This window comes from Equus caballus, chromosome 13, assembly GCF_041296265.1.
Source record: "Equus caballus isolate H_3958 breed thoroughbred chromosome 13, TB-T2T, whole genome shotgun sequence".
Classification (NCBI taxonomy): domain Eukaryota; kingdom Metazoa; phylum Chordata; class Mammalia; order Perissodactyla; family Equidae; genus Equus; species Equus caballus.
This window is the reverse complement of record NC_091696.1, coordinates 53502519-53520605: the sequence shown is the minus strand read 5'-3', so window position 1 is coordinate 53520605 and position 18087 is coordinate 53502519. Positions and strand designations below refer to the sequence as shown.

Below are 18087 nucleotides of genomic sequence, written 5' to 3'. Positions count from 1 at the left end.
TAAAAATGGCTAAGATGGCTCAGTTTTATATTACGTGTGTTTTATCATAATTAAAAAAAGATTTTTGAAAGTGTGCCGTCATAGCCTGTCAGAAGGTTAGGTGGCTGTAGGCGTGGAAAGCCTTCAGAGAGTGAGGGCGTCAGCGAAGCAGCCCAGTTCTGAGCCAGAGCTCCGTGGAGATGAGAGCCACGCGTGCCCTCCCTGCAGGCTCCTCCACGTCTTGACGCCTGTGCTATCCCGGCCCCTCGTGCCTCTCGGTCTCCCTCCCTGGACCCGCCGTAGCCCTGCGCACAGCCAAGTGCTCCCCCTCTGCTGCCTCCTCCTAGTTTGTTGAGTCTTGTCTCACTGGCATCTGCTTCTCAGTCTCCTTTGCTGGTTCCTGGTCCTCCGTCCTCACCTCAGGGCTGGAGGCCCTGCTCCATCTGCACTCATTCCCAGGCTCACAGCTTTCAATGCAGCCCCTGTGCTGATGACCCCCGGCTTCACGTCTGCAGCCCGGCCCACTCCTGAACTCTGGGCTCACACTTGAATGCCGGGTAGACGTCTGCCAGTCACATGCTAAAGCTTTGAGCTGTCTGCAGCCTCCCCATCTCGGTTAATAGCAATCCCACCCTTCCCGCGACTTGGGCCAAAACCTCTTTCTCTCACCCTGCATGCGCTCTGTCAGGAAACCCTGTTGGCTCTGCCGTCAGAATCCATCCGGAATCCCAGCAATTCTCAAGCCTCATCCGTCCTCTGTGGGCCAGCCACCACATCTCTGCTCGGGTTACAGGGCGCCCTCCTCACAGCCTCACTGCCCCCACCCCACCCTCCAGCATTTTCTCTAAGGCAACTAGACAGCATCGTTAAGGCAGATCGTGTGGCTCCTGTGCCCAGAACTCCCCCAGGGCGCTGACCTCATGTCCTGCTGCTGGCCCCTTCTCATACTGCTCCAGCCACCGGCCACCTCGAGGCTTCTGCGTGCCGCAGCCACACCTCTTCACCAGCCCCTTTGCACTGGCTGTGCCCTCTGCCGGGCACACTGTCCCACACCTGCCCTGCCCAGGTCTCTCACCTGGAGCTCGGGGTTCTCCACCACGCTCAATCAGGACGTTGGCAGAATTCAGCTCCTTGTGGTTGTAGGGCTGAGATCCCTGTTTTCCTGCTGGCTGTTGGTGGGAAACAGCCCTCAGGTCCAGCCACGTGGCCCTGTCACAGTAGACAGCTTCCCTCTTTGCAGCCAGCTGTCTGCTACAGTTAATGCATGGCCAGGGTGACAGGCCCGTCACAGTTGCTGTGTGTGGCTCCCCCCTCAGGACCCCACCCCACAGTGTCCAGTCCTGGAGCACGGGCCGCACGGAGTTCTGTCACTGCCCAGGGCACCTGCAGGACGCCCCCAGGCAAAGCCCACCTTGTGGACCAAGCTTTCGATCAGCCTTTAGTGACTACGCTTAAGTACAAAGGGACGGTCAGGGACCTCAGATACTTGAGGAAAGCCTCAGACAAGAGAGACCAAACCAGAAACAGGAAAGAAGAGCAGAGGCACCAGGGAGAGTCAGTGCAGAAGGCAGAGGAGAACTTGGAAAACAAGGCTTGATTTTGTTTTTTTTTGAGGAAGATTAGCCGTGAACTAACATCTGCCACCAATCCTCCTCTTTTTTCTGAGGAAGACTGGCCCTGAGCTAACATCTGTGCCCATCTTCCTCTACTTTATATGTGGGATGCATGCCACAGCATGGCGTGACAAGCGGTGCCATGTCTGCACCCGGGATCTGAGCTGGTGAACCCCAGACCACCGAAGCACAGCATGCAAACTTGACTGCTGCGCCACCGACCAGCCCCCAAGACTTGATTTATGTGTCAGGTTAAAGAAGACATCACACTCAGAGAACTTGAAATCACCTTTGGAAATTAAAAATGAAATACGAGCGTCCAGTTGAAGGTTTGGAAGATCAAGTCAAGAATATCTCCTGGAAAGGTCTTTAGGAGGCAAAGAGCATGGGAGATAAATGGTTAGGGAAGAACGTGATTGAGGGGCACAGCCTGACTGACAGGTGTGCTGGGACAGGAGCACTTGCCGAGTCTGAGGACTGCGTCTCCAGCCAACAAGGCTCTTCCTAGGCTCAGAACAGTGAAGGGGAGGGACCCCAGCAGACGCGGCGAGTTCTGCCCATAAGGAGGCTCTGGCAGCTTCCAGAGGCTCAAACAGGCCCACATGAAGCATCGGGATGGCGGCGTCCCACTCCTTGGCCCCGGCAGGAGGGCCACGGGGCTGGGACAGTGGCCCAGGATGATTTCCAGCCTACAGCTATGTCTGCAGAGCCTGTCGGGGTGCAGCCTTTCAGGCAAGAATGCTTTCAAGGTGCACACCGCACACCCTTCTCAGCCAGCTACAGAGGCTTCTTAAGATGAGGGAGGGCTGAGCAAGGGGGACGTGGGGCCCCTAGCACAGGAGGGGCGCCGGAGGCACACGTGGGGTGGTCTGAAGGAGGCGTGTGATGCTGTGGAGAGGTGAATGGAGCCATAGGTGTGCGGGAGATTGAAGAGTGAGGGGTTGCCAAGTGTAGGAAATCTTGTAGGGGAAAGGCAGTGCTGCAGTTGAAATGTGCTTCAGCCACGAGAATACTCACGTGGTCAGTGACGTAAGCACTGCAGAGGCCTAGCCAAACTTGAGGGGTGCGGGGGGCGCTGAATTCACATTTTTCACCATAAGAAGCCAAAATGTAACGTGCATTTGAAAAGCCAGGGAATAGCACCAGGAGCACGTTAATTAGACATGGAGGCACTGGCCCCCCAAAAACACCCAAAGCTAAAGAGCAGAGAGAAGGGTTTCTGGAGCAGGGCGGGGTGGGCCAGAGGGGCGGGCTGCCCTCTTCTTCCAGGCCTTGAGCGCTGACTGTTTGAACTACGGGCCTGTGTCTGGTAACTGTTTAGTTTGTTTTTTCCCTCCTTGCTCTCAGGGGTGTAGCTTGGGCCAGGCGTCAAGGGGTATCCCCATAACAGATAAAACCCCCAGTTCTCTGTCGTGTGCACAGCAGTGACAAGGGGAGAGGCCGGGGGGCGCGCTGCCCCTGCACAACCTGGAGTGGAGTTCTGCGGGCGGAAGAGTCCCCTGTCGGGTTGGTTAGTGTTCCAGAGAAGAGCCCTGCAGGGGCGTTCCCACAGCCGCTCGGAGCGGGCCGCCGCATAGCCAGCGGTGCCCCTCCTGAGAGCTGCTCCCCTGCCCGCCCCCGCCCCCGGCTCTGCCCGACCTGGACAGGGGTGAGCCCAGACGCTTCTGCTGCCCCAGCCTGTTTATCCTCCGATGAGTGTAGTTACCTACGTGTGGCGTGGAGCTGTCTTTAGTTACTTTTGTATGTTCTGTTTCGTTTCCTCGGTGTGTTTGCGTAAAGCTGGAATGTATCCACTTGACTGTTTTTCTCAGTATTCTCATGTGCATTTTAAGATTTTACTGTCTTTAAAATAACGTGGAGACAGCTCTGTGAATATACTAAAAACCGCTGAATTGTGCCCTTTGAGTGAGTGAGCTGTGCGGTGCATGCATTACATCTCCATAAGGCTGTCAACAGAGTGACATGGGGAGTCAGAACTGCAGTGTCCCCTGAAGCAGCTGGAGGCACCCCGGCCCCAGACTCCGCCCACCACACTGAGGAGATGTGGAACTTGTTGGACAGACGCAATTTGCCCAAGTGCCTGTGACGACAGATGCAGGGAGATGCACTTCTGGTGCTGGACATGACCCATGTCCCTTTCCTCAGGCACGTCCAGAAGAGTGAGCCAGATGAAGGACACAGCTGGTGATGTCTCAGCACCTGTTTCTGAAAGACAGAAGTGGGTTCCTGCATGTGATTCGAGCCTCTTGTGGGACATGTGGAATGACCTTTTCCATTAACACAAGCAGGATGCTTTTTTTTTTTTCAGGAAGATTAGCCCTGAGCTAACTACTGCCAATCCTCTTTTGACTGAGGAAGACTGGCCCTGAGTTAACATCCCTGCCCATCTTCCTCTACTTTATATGTGGGACGCCTACCACAGCATGGCGTGCCAAGTGGTGACATGTCTGCACCCAGGATCTGAACTGGCGAACCCCGGGGCCGCCAAGAAGCAGAATGTGCGAACTTAACCGCTGTGCCACCAGGCTGGCCCAAGCAGGATGGTTATTTTTTTTTTTCCTCTTTCTCCCCAAAGCCCCCCAGTACATAGTTGTATATTCTTAGTTGTAGGTCCTTCTAGTTGTGGCATGTGGGACGCTGCCTCAGCGTGGTTTGATGAGCAGTGCCATGTCCATGCCTAGGATTCAAACTGATGAAACACTGGACCGCCTGCAGCGGAGCGCGCGAACTTAACCACTTGGCCACAGGGCCAGTCCCCAAGCAGGATGGTTTTATTCTAGAATTTTCTAAGCCTTCCTCCCTAAATCAGGGACAATTAATCAGTTTGTCATCACAGGTGATGATCTAGGAAGCTATTTGTGTATTTCAAACAGAAAAACAGACTCCAAATGAGCACATTCACTATTGGAAAACTCCTATATTATTTAACCTACCTGTCTTACTTTCCAGTTTGTTTAGAAATAAACATACTTTGCCTTGTAAGTTGCCCGAAAAGTAAACATTAGATTTACTCGAATGACTTCATTTTTCTCCAGCAGGATCCAGTAATTCTGGAGTGGTCAAGGTGTTTAGGGAGATAGCGAGTCTTAAGCTTGTGCTCACACAGCCAGCCAATTTTTAAAAACTAAACATTTGTCCTCATCCAGAGGGACCTCTGCACAGGGTCTTGAAGCTTAAATTGCCAAGCAAATCCCCTGGAAGGTTAGTTGTCAGAATAGTTGGTGTGAAGCAGACCTGCTCAGCGTTAAGAATCTGTCTGTGGCGCTCTCTGTCCAAGTTGGGAGCCCACCCGGAGCATGCAGCCCCCTGCAGGCGGGGGAATGCAAGCCCAGGAGGTGGCTCTTCCCCGGTTTGTCTCAGACCATTACAGACGTAAGGTCACCTCTGCTCATGGGAAGCTTGGATCCTCTCGCTTCCAAAGGTCCTGAGCACACAGCGTGGCCTTTCTTCATTTTTTTTTTTTTTTTTCCTGATCTGAGAACTCAAACCAGTGCCCACTCTGGTGAGCACACAGCTTTTCCAGGTTTTGTATTAAGCGTGTCACTAACATAATTGATCAGACTTCCTTGCATTTCTAAGAATCCTCCAGTTGGCTTTGTTAAAATGAACCGGCCAGCAGAGTACCCCCCACTCAAGCATATCTACTCTTTACAAATATTAATATCAATAATTAAGCTTCCAAGTTCAACCTCGAGTAAATGACTCATGATTCCTGCTGCTTGTGGGATGTGGAACTGTTATTTTCAGGAGAACGTCACAGAAAGATCAGGATTTTCACTAGTGACTTAGCTGCTTGCGAAATACCTTATTTGTTAGTAGAAGTTGTTCGCTGTGATGGAGGGGAAGCAACAGTGTTGCATCCGCATTGATACATTTGCAGCTCCCTTCTTGCCACGTCTGTCCACATCCCTAACTTCTGATGTGTCTATCTGATGCTTTACACAAATTCTTAACCCACCTGTTGTGTTTAGATTTTGTAAGTCATTTTATCTGACATTCTTATAATTACTGTGTGATCAGCAAGATTCCTGTTAGAATATTGCTTTCTAAAAAAAGACTAACATGGTGCTGAAAGGTTTGAATTAATACTCCCACTGCCTCCCAAAAAACGTGGAAATTCAGTATTGGTTTTTTCTTTTCTTTTTTTTTAATGCTTAAGAGATGGGGATTCTCTGACCTGACCTATCCCGTCCACCCCTCAAGTGTGGGGACAGACTTCCGGAGAGGAAGTGCCTGAGTCTTGGCGGAGTCCCGGCAGAGCTGGGTAAAACCGAGGATGGCCGGGGCCCACCTCGAGCTGGGCCTCTGGAGATGGGAGTCAGTCCCAGAAAAGAGGGAACTGAAATGTCCCATCTATTCTCTTTCCTACTGCTTGCCTAAAGGTGAGTAAAGGGTTTTGTGCCACGTCAGAGGTTGTTTCCCTCCTTGGATCGGGTTTTTACTCTGCCAAAAAGCTATTAATAAATTACATGAAGAGAATGGAGACCTCAGAGTAACACAGAAAATTTGGGATTTTATGATAATCGAGAAGATTTAGATTTATATACCTGAGGTTTCTTTTCTTTTCTTTTTTTGGTGTGGAAGATTGGCCCTGAGCTAACATCTGTTGCCAAGGTTCCTTTTTTTGTTTTTGTTTTTGTTTTGTTTTGTTTTTTTCCAAAGATTTTATTTTTTTCTTTTTCTCCCCAAAGCCCCCTCGGTACATAGTTGTGTATTCTTCGTTGTGGGTTCTTCTAGTTGTGGCATGTGGGACGCTGCCTCAGCGTGGTCTGATGAGCAGTGCCATGTCCGCGCCCAGGATTCGAACCGACGAAACACTGGGCCGCCTGCAGTGGAGCGCGCGAACTTAACCACTCGGCCACGGGGCCAGCCCCTGTTTTTGTTTTTTTTTTTGAGGAAGATTAGCCCTGAACTAACTGCTGCCAATCCTCCTCTTTTTGCTGAGGAAGACTGACCTTGAGCTAGCATCCATGCCCATCTTCCTCTACTTTATATGTGGGACGCCTGCCACAGCATGGCTTGCCAAGTGGTGCCATGTCTGCACCTAGGATCCAAACCAGTGAACCCTGGGCCGCCAACTCGGAATGTGCGAACTTAACCGCTGCGCCACCGGGCTGGCCCCCCTGAGGTTTCTTTTGTTTTGTTTTGTGTTTTTTGCTGAGGAAGATTTGCCCTGAGCTAACATCCATGCCAGACTCCCTCTATGTTTTTTTTTTAAAGATTTTATTTTTTCTTTTTCTCTGCAAAGCTCCCTGGTACATAGTTGTATTTTTTTAGTTGTGGGTCCTTCCAGCTGTGGCATGTGGGACACCGCCTCCACATGGCTTGATGAGCGGTGCCATGTCCGAGCCCAGGATCCGAACCAGCGAAAGCCTGGGCCACCAAATTGGAGCTCGAGAACCTGACCACTCGGCCAGGGGGCCGCTCCTCCCTCTGTTATTTACTATGCGGGCCACCAGCACAGCATGGCTGATAACAGAGCGCTGTAGGTCTGTGCCCAGGAACTGAGCCCAGGCTGCTGAAGTGGAGCATGCTGAACTTAACCACTGGGCCACAGGGCTGGCTCAGAGGTTTTTTCCAATTTAAGTCAATTAAAACCCTCAATTAAAACTTGTTTTGTTTTATATGAAGGAATCTATCTAACATGAAAATTTCTGTCATTTTAATACTATGGCAAATATGTCCTTCCACACTCATTTTTTTTGCTTTTCTGTGCCTCCCCCCCCCCCCCTTTTTTAGTTTATTAGCTTATATAATTTGGTGCTTTAAAAAATCTTACTACTGGGGCCAGCCCGGTGGCGTAGCGGTTAAGTTTGCACACTCTGCTTCTGCAGCCTGGGGTTCACAGGTTCGCATCCTGAGCATGGACCTACATAATACTCATCAAGCCATGCTGTGGAGGCATCCCACATATAAAATAGAGGAAGATTGGCTCTGTTGTTAGCTCAGTGACAATCTTCCTCAAGCAAAAAGAGGAAGATTGGCAACAGGTTCTAGCTCAGGGCCAATCTTCCTTACAAAAAAAAAAAGGGGGGGCTGGCCCAGTGGCACGGAGGTTAAGTTCGCATGTTCCACTTCTCAGCGGCCTGGGGTTCGCCGGTTCAGATCCCCGGTGCGGACATGGCACCGCTTGGCACGCCATGCTGTGGTAGGCGTCCCGCATATAAAGTAGAGGAAGATGGGCACGGATGTTAGCTCAGGGCCAGTCTTCCTCAGCAAAAAGAGGAGGACTGGCAGCAGTTAGCTCAGGGCTAAGCTTCCTAAAAAAAAAGACAAAACTAAAATAAATAAAACTTACCATTATGGAAATTTTCAAGCATATACAAAAGTAGAGACAATAGTATAATAACCCCCTGTGTGCCCATTGCTCTGCTAAATTGTTAGCTTGTGGCAGTCTTCTCTCCCCATGAGTGTTTTAAAGCAAATCCCAGACATCTTATCATTTTATTTTATTCATTGCTATAAACATTTCAGTATGTTTTTTTAAAAAATAAGGATTCTTTTTAAAAAATTACATACCGTTATCACATCTAAAAATAATTAAAATAATTCCTTAATGTCATCAACTGCTTTGTCAGCACCACTCCAAGGTGATGGATGCTGACATCTTGCTGTATTTGCTGTGGTTCTTTAAGAAATAGCTCGCTTCAGTGTGGTCGTGGCCTCCCCCACCCCTTCTCCTTTCTCGCCTCTCTCTTGCCCCATCCCCCAGAAGAAACACAACCTTAAACTCATACTGAAAATCATAGCTCTGTCTGTTGAAAACACTCCAGGCTTGGGGCCGGCCTGGTGGGGCAGCAGTTAAGTGCACACGTTCTGCTTCGGCGGCCCGGGGTTCACCAGTTCGGATCCCGGGTGCGGACATGGCACTGCTTGGCAAGCCATGCTGTGGTAGGCGTCCCACGTATAAAGTAGAGGAAGATGGGCATGGATGTTAGCTCAGGGCCAGTTTTCCTCAGCAAAAAGAGGAGGATTGGCAGCAGTTAGCTGAGGGCTAATCTGCCTCAAAAAGAAAAACCCAAAACACTCCAGGCTTATTTCCAACAGTGTCAGTCAAGAAACGGAGCATATATATCTTCCCGTCTCCTAACTGCTTACAAACTTTAAAATTATAACACATTTAGTCTTTTCTAATTTTACCAAAATGACTTAGTTTTTGTTCTTACCTGAGATCTAAGTAAGGAAAGTTGGAAACGGTGTCTTGAGTGTGGGTGCTGTCCGGGATACCGTTCCAGGCGCAAAGGCAGGTGGACGGTCTGCACAGAGGGCTCTGGGTGCCCCGGGCGCTGGCTGGGCGCTTCAGGTGGGCTCCATTCAGCGTGCACAGGCTGGTGCTACTCAGGACTGCTGAGAGGACTTCCTAGAAGCAGCAGGGAAAGCCCACTGTATAGATCTTTAGCTGCTTTATAGGTGCTCTTAGGAAGAAGTGCAGGTGCTGTAAGGTAGGCGAGCTGCAGGCCTCAGTGTTGTGTTCAGAAATGATCTATAATCAGGCTTCTGAGAGTTGCTCCTCTCCCTGCCCCCTCCTGCCCGGTGTGAAGTTTATGAATAGCTAAGGGGGCCCCCAGGAACATTTTGCTTATTATCACCATGGCTCTTCCTTTTTTTTCTTTCCATGGAATACCACAGTTTGTTTATGTGTCCTTATGTTGATGGACTCTCGGGTCATTTGCAATTTTTTTGGCCATCACAAATAAAGCTTCTATGATCATTCAAGTCTTTTATGGACATATACTTGCACTTATCTTGGGTAAATACCTAGGAGTGAATGACTGGATCATGTGCTAGGTGTATGGTTCACCTTTTAAGGAATTTCCAGTTTTCCAAAGTGGTTGTATAGTTTTACGTTCACAACAGCAGTGCATGAGAATTCCAGCTCCTCCACAGCCTCCCAAGCTCTGTGTGTAAACGGGATGGCCATTCAAATAGCTGTGCACCTCACTGTAGTTTTAATTTGCGTTTCCCTAATGACTAAAGATGTTGACTTGAATCCTTTAAATCTGCTGAAACTTGTTTTATGGTCCAGGATATGGTGTGTCTTGGTAAATGTTCCCTGTGCACGTGGAAGGAATGAGTGTTCCACTTCCTTTGGCTGGAGTGTTCTGTAAATACTGGTTAGGGTGAGGCCCTTGCTAGTATCCCCATGGCTTTGTTGAAAACGGCATAATCAGCGTCTGGTGGTAACATCAAGATAAAGAAATGGGGGTCGTTTCTGCCTGCAAAGTGCTGTGCTCTCGGCGTGATTTCTGTGACCGGTGCTTCTGTGGTTGGAGTGAACTGTGGTTAGAGGACCCGTCCTGGTTTCTTCTCTTGCAGATTATCCACATCTGCAGCAGAAGCAGTGTAACTTGTTAGTAAATTTCTCATATTCGAATAACCCTGTGGAGCCAGCTCAGTCCCTCTGCCCCCGGGTGCGGCCTGGTTTCTCTGCCGTGCTGTTCCAGTGCCTGACTGTGCCCATTTGCTGGATGGGGTGCTGGCTGGCTTTGGCTGCTCTGGTGTCTGTCTCTCAGCTTGGTTTTCTAGCTTTGCTGGATTTTGCAAGAAAGGGCAGGTTCTTATTTTTCAAAGTCTCGTTTTTTTCTGAAAGCCTCTGAATGGAGTACTTTGGGCTTGGAGAATGAGAACCACCCCCAGATCATCAGCAACATGAAAGTTGATTTATTCTCCAAATTATAAAGAAAATATAGTTAAAGTGGACTTTAAAAAATAAATACTTTGCGGGGCTGGCCCAGTGGCATAGTGGTTAAGTTTGCGCACTCTGCTTTTGCAGCCCCAGCTTCCCAGGTTCAGATCCCAGGTGTGCACCTAGCACTGCTCGTCAAGCCACATAAAATGGAGGAGGACTGGCACAGATGTTAGTTCAGCGACAATCTTCCTCAAGCAAAAAGAGGAAGATTGGCAACAGATATTAGCTAAGGGCCAATCTTCCTCACAAAAAAATAAAAAAATAAACTTTGGAAAAAAAAGTTTAAAAAGTTAAAAAATACTTTGATTCATCCTTGCTTATTCTAACATGGTTACATATAAAAGCGCCTACTCCTAGCTAATGATTTGTTTCAAAAGCATTGGGTTAATGTTTCAGAGTGAACAACTTGGTACTTTGTATTCAGTTAGTAGCTTCTTGTTGAAATCCTCAGGAATCTTCAGGACACAGAGGCGGCTGTGAATTCTGGGTTAGGTAACTCTTAGGTGCCCGGCAAGCGTCTCACTAGACAGCATGTGCTTTAGGAATGAAGGCTCTTGTGAGATGAGTAGGGAAGTGTTGTACAAAGAACTCCCATTCTGTTGTTTCAAGAAGTCAGCTGACGAGTGGACCTGAGAGCCTGGTGTCTCAGTAACACGCAGGGCCCCTCGGGGGACGGGTGGTGGGGGACGGGGAGACGCCTCCCTGGCTCGAGAATCCTGGGCTGTGGGGTCAGTCAGCTGGAGCTGGTCCTGTTCCAGTCTGGTTTTATGTTACCTGTCGTCAGCAGATGGTGGTGGGGGCTGAAGGTGGTGGTGTCTGCCCACCTGCCTGGTAGACAGGACGCCAGGTGGGTGTTTGTGGATGGCATGGGTGAATGGGTCTGGCCTCAGCCAGGGGTCACGCCCGCTGATTCTCCACCTTTGAAACGCCCTGTCTACACCCCATCCCTAAGTATTCACATGCTCCAACCATCCTGCCTTTTGGGGCTTCCTGTGTGGTCGTTTCCTCCTTTTGTGGTCTTCTCGTTCGCGCCCCATCTTTGCTCTCTTTCTTTCTTGCTCTTCTTTCCTCTTTTTGTCTTTCTCTCTCTCTTTAAGGTTTTCATTATGGAAAAGTTCAAGCCTATACAAAAGTAGAGAGACTAGTGAATGCCTCCCCAGGACCCCTCCCCAGCCTCGGCAGCTCTCAGTCATGGCCAGTTGGTCACATGTATGTGACCATGTATGTAACGTTCATGTATGTGTTGCATGCTTCCATCAGGAGCAGGTGGTATCTGTCTTTTTGTGCCCGTAGAGGCACCAAGGTCCTTGATTGTGTCCATTACTTCATTGGGATTGCAGGATGGTGAGGCTCCAACCCCAGCATCCTTCTTCATTTACAGTTCCAGCTGGAATACTTCCCCTCATCTACTGCTGCTTGCCCACGTTGCAGTTTTTGTGGGAAAGGCAGGCTGCTGTTGATTCTTCCCTTTGTGTCAGTTTTCACAATGATAAAGTTCACTAGTGTTCACTAGTGTCTTGCAGTGATGGCCAGGTATTCTTTGACTGCAGCTGTGCCTCTGTGATTTGCTGTGTCTCAGCCCACGGTACTTCTTATTCTCGCCCCTGTGCGTCCCGTCTCGTTGTGGGCTGTGCGAGCCTCTTCAGGTTTCTGAGCTCTTTCATGTGGCCTAATAAGTCTGTGAGAGCTTCTTTGCCATCAGGCGTGAGAAGATGTTCTAGGCTCACCTTGCATTTCTCCAATATCCTCGTTCCTTTTAATGGGAAATGGAATTTAAATACCACCACCTGGGTGCTGGGCGTGCTCACTGTTATTTGGACAGAATTGAAAAGTTTTTGTTTTTAATACATCATGAGTGAGACTTCATGGTGATACTTAAAATTCAAATTCCGGGGATAGGTGTTTGCCCAGCTTCTTCTGCCTTACATCATTTTTGCCTTTTTCAATTATGTTGTGGATCCCAGTTCTCAACAACACTTTGAATGATGGAATTAGGATATTCTTCATTGCTTCGTGTTGCTACCGAAAAGTTGAATGATAATCTAATTTTCTTTCATAAAGTCACTTGATTTTTGCGTAGCTATTCAAAGAATTTTTTTTCTTTTCCTTTGAAGTCCAAGAAATTCTCCAGAATAAGTCTTGACATAGGTCTTTGGGGGTCGGGAGTTGGTATTCTTAGATGCCTGATGTATTCTTTCAATATGCAGTTAAATTTTTTTTCTTAAACATTAGCAACTGAGCTAATGTCTGTTGCCAATCTTCTTTTTTTTCTTTCTTCTTCTTCTCCCTAAAGCCCCCCAGTGCATAGTTGTATATTCTAGTTGTGCGTGCCTCTGGTTGTGCTACGTGGGACGCCACCTCAGCATGGCCTGATGAGCAGTGCCATGTCTGCACCCAGGATCTGAACCGGCGAAACTCTGGGCTGTGGAAGCAGGGCACATGAACTTAACCACCCTGCCATGGGGCTGGCCACTAATTTTTTTTTTATTTTAGGGAAATTTCCTTAAATATAGTTTTAATATTTGCTCTATACCTTTGATTTTTCTTCTCAAGGACTTCTGTTATCCATATATTAGATCTTCTTTGCCTTACTTCAATATTTGTCACTTTCTCTTGAATCCTTTTTTTTTTTTTGTGAGGAAAATTGGCCCTGAGCTAACATCTGTTACCAATCTTCCTCTTTTTGCTTGAGGAAGATTGTTGCTGAGCTAGTATCGGTGCCATTCTTCCTCTATTTTGTATGTGGGATGCCGCCACAGCATGGTTTGATGAGCGATGTGTATGTCCGTGCCCAGGATCCGAACCCGCAAATGCTGGGCTGCCAAAGTGGAGCACGTGAACTTAATCACTACACTGCCGGGCCAGCCTCTCTTGAATCCTTTTAATCTCTCTATTCGTTTAATTTTAAAGAGCTTTATTGAAGTATAATTTCTATGCCATAAAGTTTACCCATGGTGAGTATACAATTCAATGAATTTTAGTAAATTTATAGAGGTATGTAGTCATCACCACAGCCTAATTTTATGACATTTCCACACCCCCAAAAGATCCCCCGTGGTGTTTGCAGCCAATCCCTGCTTCCACCCTACAACCCCAGGCCAGCACTGATCTGCCTTTTATCTCTGTAGATTTGTGGTTTCTGAAAATTTCCTGTAATTGAAAGAATATAATTTGTAGTCTTTTGTGTGGCTTTTTTGTTTAGCAGAATGTTTTTGAGATTCATTCGGGTTGCAGTGTGTGTCAGTGTTTCATGCCTTCGGGTGGCTGACTGGTAGTCTGTTGTGTGGGTAGACCGCATTTTGTCCGTCCCTCAGTCAGTGGACATTTGGGTTGCTTCTGCTCTATTGCCGTCATGACGTTTGCGTACACATCTTCGTGGGGACATGTTTTCCTCTATCTTGATACTAAGAGCGGAGTTGCTGTGTTGGATGGTGAGCTTAGGGTTAACTTTTTGAGAAACTGCCCAATGGTTTTCCAAATTGGACAGACCATTTTATATTCCTCCCCACAATGGAGAAGGCTGCCGTTTCTCCACGTCCTTGCCAGCACTTACTGTTCTGATTCCGAGTGATGCCTCATTGTGGTTTTAATTTGCGTTTCCCTGAGGACTTACGGTCTTGAGCTTCTTTTCAGGTGCTTATCAGCCATTTGTGTATCTTGTTTGATGAAACATCTGTTTCAATCTTTCGCCCAGTAAAAAAACCTTTTCTTGTTGGTCTTCTTGTTGAGTTGTAAGATTTCTTTGTACGTTCTGGATACAAGTCCTTTATCAGATATATGATTTGCAAATATTTTCTCCCAGTCTGTCTTATCTTTTAGTTTCAGTAGTGGTGCTTTTTGAAGCACAGAAGTTTTAAATTTTGATGAAATCCAGTTTATTTTTGGAAATATAAATGTATCTTCTTTCTGAAGAGCTTCCTTCTCTGTAACATCCATGTGTGAATGACCCTGCTTACTTTAGATGAATTTTGACGACCAGGAGGACTCTGCACAGCTGGGGAAGCCTCTCGGATGAAGGGGCGGGTCTATGCTGTGCATAATTATCTGGACACTGGTCAGAATAATACCTAAAACTCTGACACTCTCTTCACAGTCGAGAAGCGTGGCTGTGGACTTCTGAGGGCAGGGTCTGTGTCTGTGGTTCACGGCCCCAGGTGCTGTTGGCAACTTCTTCCCATGATGCCACCTGTTCTCTGAAAGGAGGGAGTTGGTGGCCATCAGGTCAGAGGAGCTGGTGGCTCTTCCTGTCAGCACTGCAGCTTGCCAGGGGCTACTTTTCCAAGTGTGGTGAAGGTCAAATGAATGACCCTCCCGCTCCAATCTTGTAAAGGCTTGGGTAACATATTCGCACTTGCAATTGCAGGTGAAGGACTTAACAAAACACTTGGACCCCAGCGGGCTCGGCGTGGTCAGTTTTGAAGACTTCTACCGAGGGGTCACGGCGATCAGAAACGGAGGTGAGTCACCCCTGTGTGTTTCTGTTGCCTCCCCTCCTAAGCTCCAACGCTGGCCTCCCTTCTCCCTCAGCCTCCCCTGTGCGTGAGCCTCGCTCCTTAGACTCCTTTTGCCAAGTTTAACATCTTCCCTTCTCCTTGAAGCTCTGAATAGCTTGAGTTTCAGGATGCTCTCTCTCCTTTCCTGTTCACTGCTCCTCACACACCTGCCTTCAGAATTGACTGACTTGGCGACTCATCCATAGTGTTAGAAAGCTACTCCCCTATCCCCAAGGTTTTTTTAATGAAAACTTTCAAGCATACAAACTGAAAGACTGACCCAGTGAGCGCCCGTGTGTCTGTTTGCCATCTGCATTCCACGGGCAACATTTTCCTGTCTCTGTCTATCCTCCTGTCCGTCCAGCAATCCGTCTTATATTTTAGTGGGATGCATTTCAGATCAGTGTGCTCCCATACGCTTCACTCTGAACACATCAGCATGTGTGTCAATCACTACCTCACATTCTGTGTTTGTTTCCCATCTTTTTTTGAGTAAAAATTTACCTACGGTGAAATGCACAAATCCTAGGTGTGCCATTCTGTGTTTTGACAGGTTCTTGTGCCTGGTAATGTCAGTCCCTATCAGAGGATTCTCAGCACACAGACAGTCCCCTCCCTCCTATGGGCACCTTGTTTGCTGCTTTCTGTGGGCACAGATCAGTGTGGCCTCTCGTGGACTTCGTGTGAATGAGACCTGCGACCTGTGTTCTTGCGTCTGGCTTCTCCCTGTGTGTGGGGTCTTGAGCTTCACCCTCGTTGTGTGTTGGGAGCCTGTCTTTCTCTGCAGAGTATTGCTCCATGGGCGCTTGTCCCACGTTTTGTTTATCCATTCTCCAGATATGCACACTTGTTTGGGGCTAGTACATTTCCAGCTTGAGGGTTTGTGGATAATGCTTCCAGTGACGTTCGCATACAAGTCTTTGTGCGAACACGTTTTCATGTCTTTGGGGGCTATGCCTAGGGGTGGGATGCTGGTCGAGTGGGTGTAAGCTTAGTTTCTTACAGAACGGCCAGATGCTCTTCAAAGTGACCGTGCCATTTCACACTCTCACCAGTTGCCTGCACACTGTCCTTTTCAAATCAAATTCTGGAGCTGTGACTAGACCTTCCCTTCCCATTCCCCATCTTCAGTCAGGTGGTGTGGGGGTGTCTGTGGTGGGAAGGCTCCAATCGCAAGCTCTTTCCCTCCTTCCCGCACCTCGTTGGACAGAGAGAGGGATAGGCAGACCTTGGCGAGACCCACAGTCTTTGAGTGGGGCTGGGCCATGGATCCCCTTGACCCTGAAGTCTTAGCAGTAGTTGAAGGTAGAGTCACCTCTTTTGTCTGTCCCCTTCCCAAAATTATTGCCCCACAGTGTCACATAGGGGCCAGGTTTCCTAAAACACCAAGCCCCCGATGGCCCTGGGGAGCTTTCTGTGTGTCCTGACTTGAGTGTGCCCGTTTGTTCTTTCAACAGTCAGTCCACGCGCACACATGATGAGCACCAGTGTGGCCCAGGGACCCCGTGGTGAATGGACAGCTGGGTTCCTTGTGCATACTGAGCATGTGCTGTATGCGGGAGTGGGCGGGAGAGGTGCTAGCAGTGTGGCAGGTGGGGGCTGAGCTGAAGAAGCGAGGACCAGCTCCGAGGAGGGCCTGCTGGAGCAAGGCCTGGTCCAGGTGAGGGAGTGGCCCTGAGGCCTGGGTGAAGAGCGCGGGCATGTGAGGGCAGAGGCTGCAGGCCCCAGGGGCTGTGGGGAGGGTGCAGCCCCCTTCTAGCTACGGGGTCCTGCAGAGAGACGCGCAGAGCCAGTGGGCAGGAGCCCCTCGGGGGGAGGTACCGGCCGGGGCTGGGTGAGCTGAGCGATGCCATCTTGGTGTGGGCTGAGGACGAAAACCCTCAATGACCTCTGAGTTTCCAGGCTGAGAGTCAGCAGGCTGAGACTTGCACATCTGTGTCTATATCCGTGTGGCTAAGAAGTTGTAATTCTTAAAGGGTTTTTTCAGGTTAGGTATACAATTAAAACACAAAGGTTTTAAACCTTCACCCTTTTGCACAGAGATTTTTGTGGTGACTTCCTGCACATTTTGGCTTCTCCTCCACCTCCAGCGCCTTTTGGCGGCTTCCTGAGGGGGGCGCCCTCTCTCGCCCCATGGTCGGCACTTGTGCCAGGCCTTCCTCCCTCAGGGCCCTTCCCTGGGCCGCTGCAGCTGTGCCCAGGGCCCGGGAGATGGCTTTGCCCTCCAACAGCTTCCATCCATCAACCTCGGGAAGCTCTAGGTATAAGCTTTTTTCCCTTAGTTTTAAAAATCTACTATGATTTCTTCTTTGACTCATCAGTTATTTAAAAGTTATCCTAATTTCTAACTGTGTTTTAAAATCTCGTCCTTAATTTCAAGCCTAATTGTGTGTGATGCTCAGAGGATGGCATTTCTGATGTGGATTCTTTGATCCTCGTTGACTGTGATCGGTGGTCTGCTATGTGGTCAGTCTTTCCGTGTGTGCTGTGTGTGCTCGGCAGCGAGCTCACTGTCTAACTGGGGCACGTGGGCAGGCGTGTGCCCCACTCGAGACTCCCCGTGTGCGTCTGCTTGACCTCAGTCACGGGGAGGAGTCGTGAGTCTCCCGGGCAGGGGCAGCGTTGCCAGCTTTCGTTTCAGGGAGCTTCGTTTCACCTCCACTCTCATGTAACAGATCAGCCAGGCTTAGGCTTCTGGTCGACAGTGATGGAGCCCAGTGAGCTCCAGAGCTGGAGGGTCGTAGAGGAGCCCTCGCTGCTCTGCCTGAGGGCCTGGGTGGAAAGGTGACAGGTGCGTGGAGGCCAAGCCCCAGACCCCAGGAGGCAGTTACTGTTGCTAGGAAAACAGGGAGCCATAGGGAGGCAAGACATGCTCCTGAAGTCCTTCTTGGCCCAGGAATGAACGATATTTTACACAGTCATGAAAATTAAACAAATTGAGTATTTATGTAACCAAAGATTGGGACTTACCATTTTGGAAGATTAGGGGAGGGTAGTTAGGGAGGGGTGTGCCAAAATCCTCAAGTACCATACCAGGACATCAGTAGAAAGTTCTAGGATTCAAGGACTCATAGGAGTCATGTAGAAGCATGGAGAGATATAGGACAACAAGCTGAGGGGGCGAGGGCTGCCGTGCCGGCGTCAGCCTGTTGGCACTGGCCGTTTTCCAGCCGTGGGATGAGCAATGGGCGTTAAGTGAGCCAATAGCTGTAAGTGCCAGCTGTTGGGACTGTCCCTCTTGTCACAGACAGTGACCGTTTCCCTGGGTGACTGCAGAAATTCAGGACGCTGACCGCTGTGCGCAGGCTGTGTG

General features: G+C 49.2%; 1 protein-coding gene across 6 annotated transcripts in view; it reads left to right on the top strand.

The window, feature by feature from the left end:
• RAB11FIP3 (RAB11 family interacting protein 3) overlaps nt 1-18087 on the top strand; it is an 81000-nt gene that overhangs the window by 25026 nt on the left and 37887 nt on the right. For all 6 annotated transcript variants that reach the window (XR_011424424.1, XR_011424425.1, XR_011424422.1 and 3 more), the window contains exon 2: nt 14645-14738. Coding sequence is in view for 2 of the 6 variants with exons in the window: in XM_070231279.1 (XP_070087380.1) it covers nt 14645-14738 (94 nt within the window). In the remaining 4 variants the exon portion in view is untranslated. The remainder of the gene's footprint in view (nt 1-14644; nt 14739-18087) is intronic.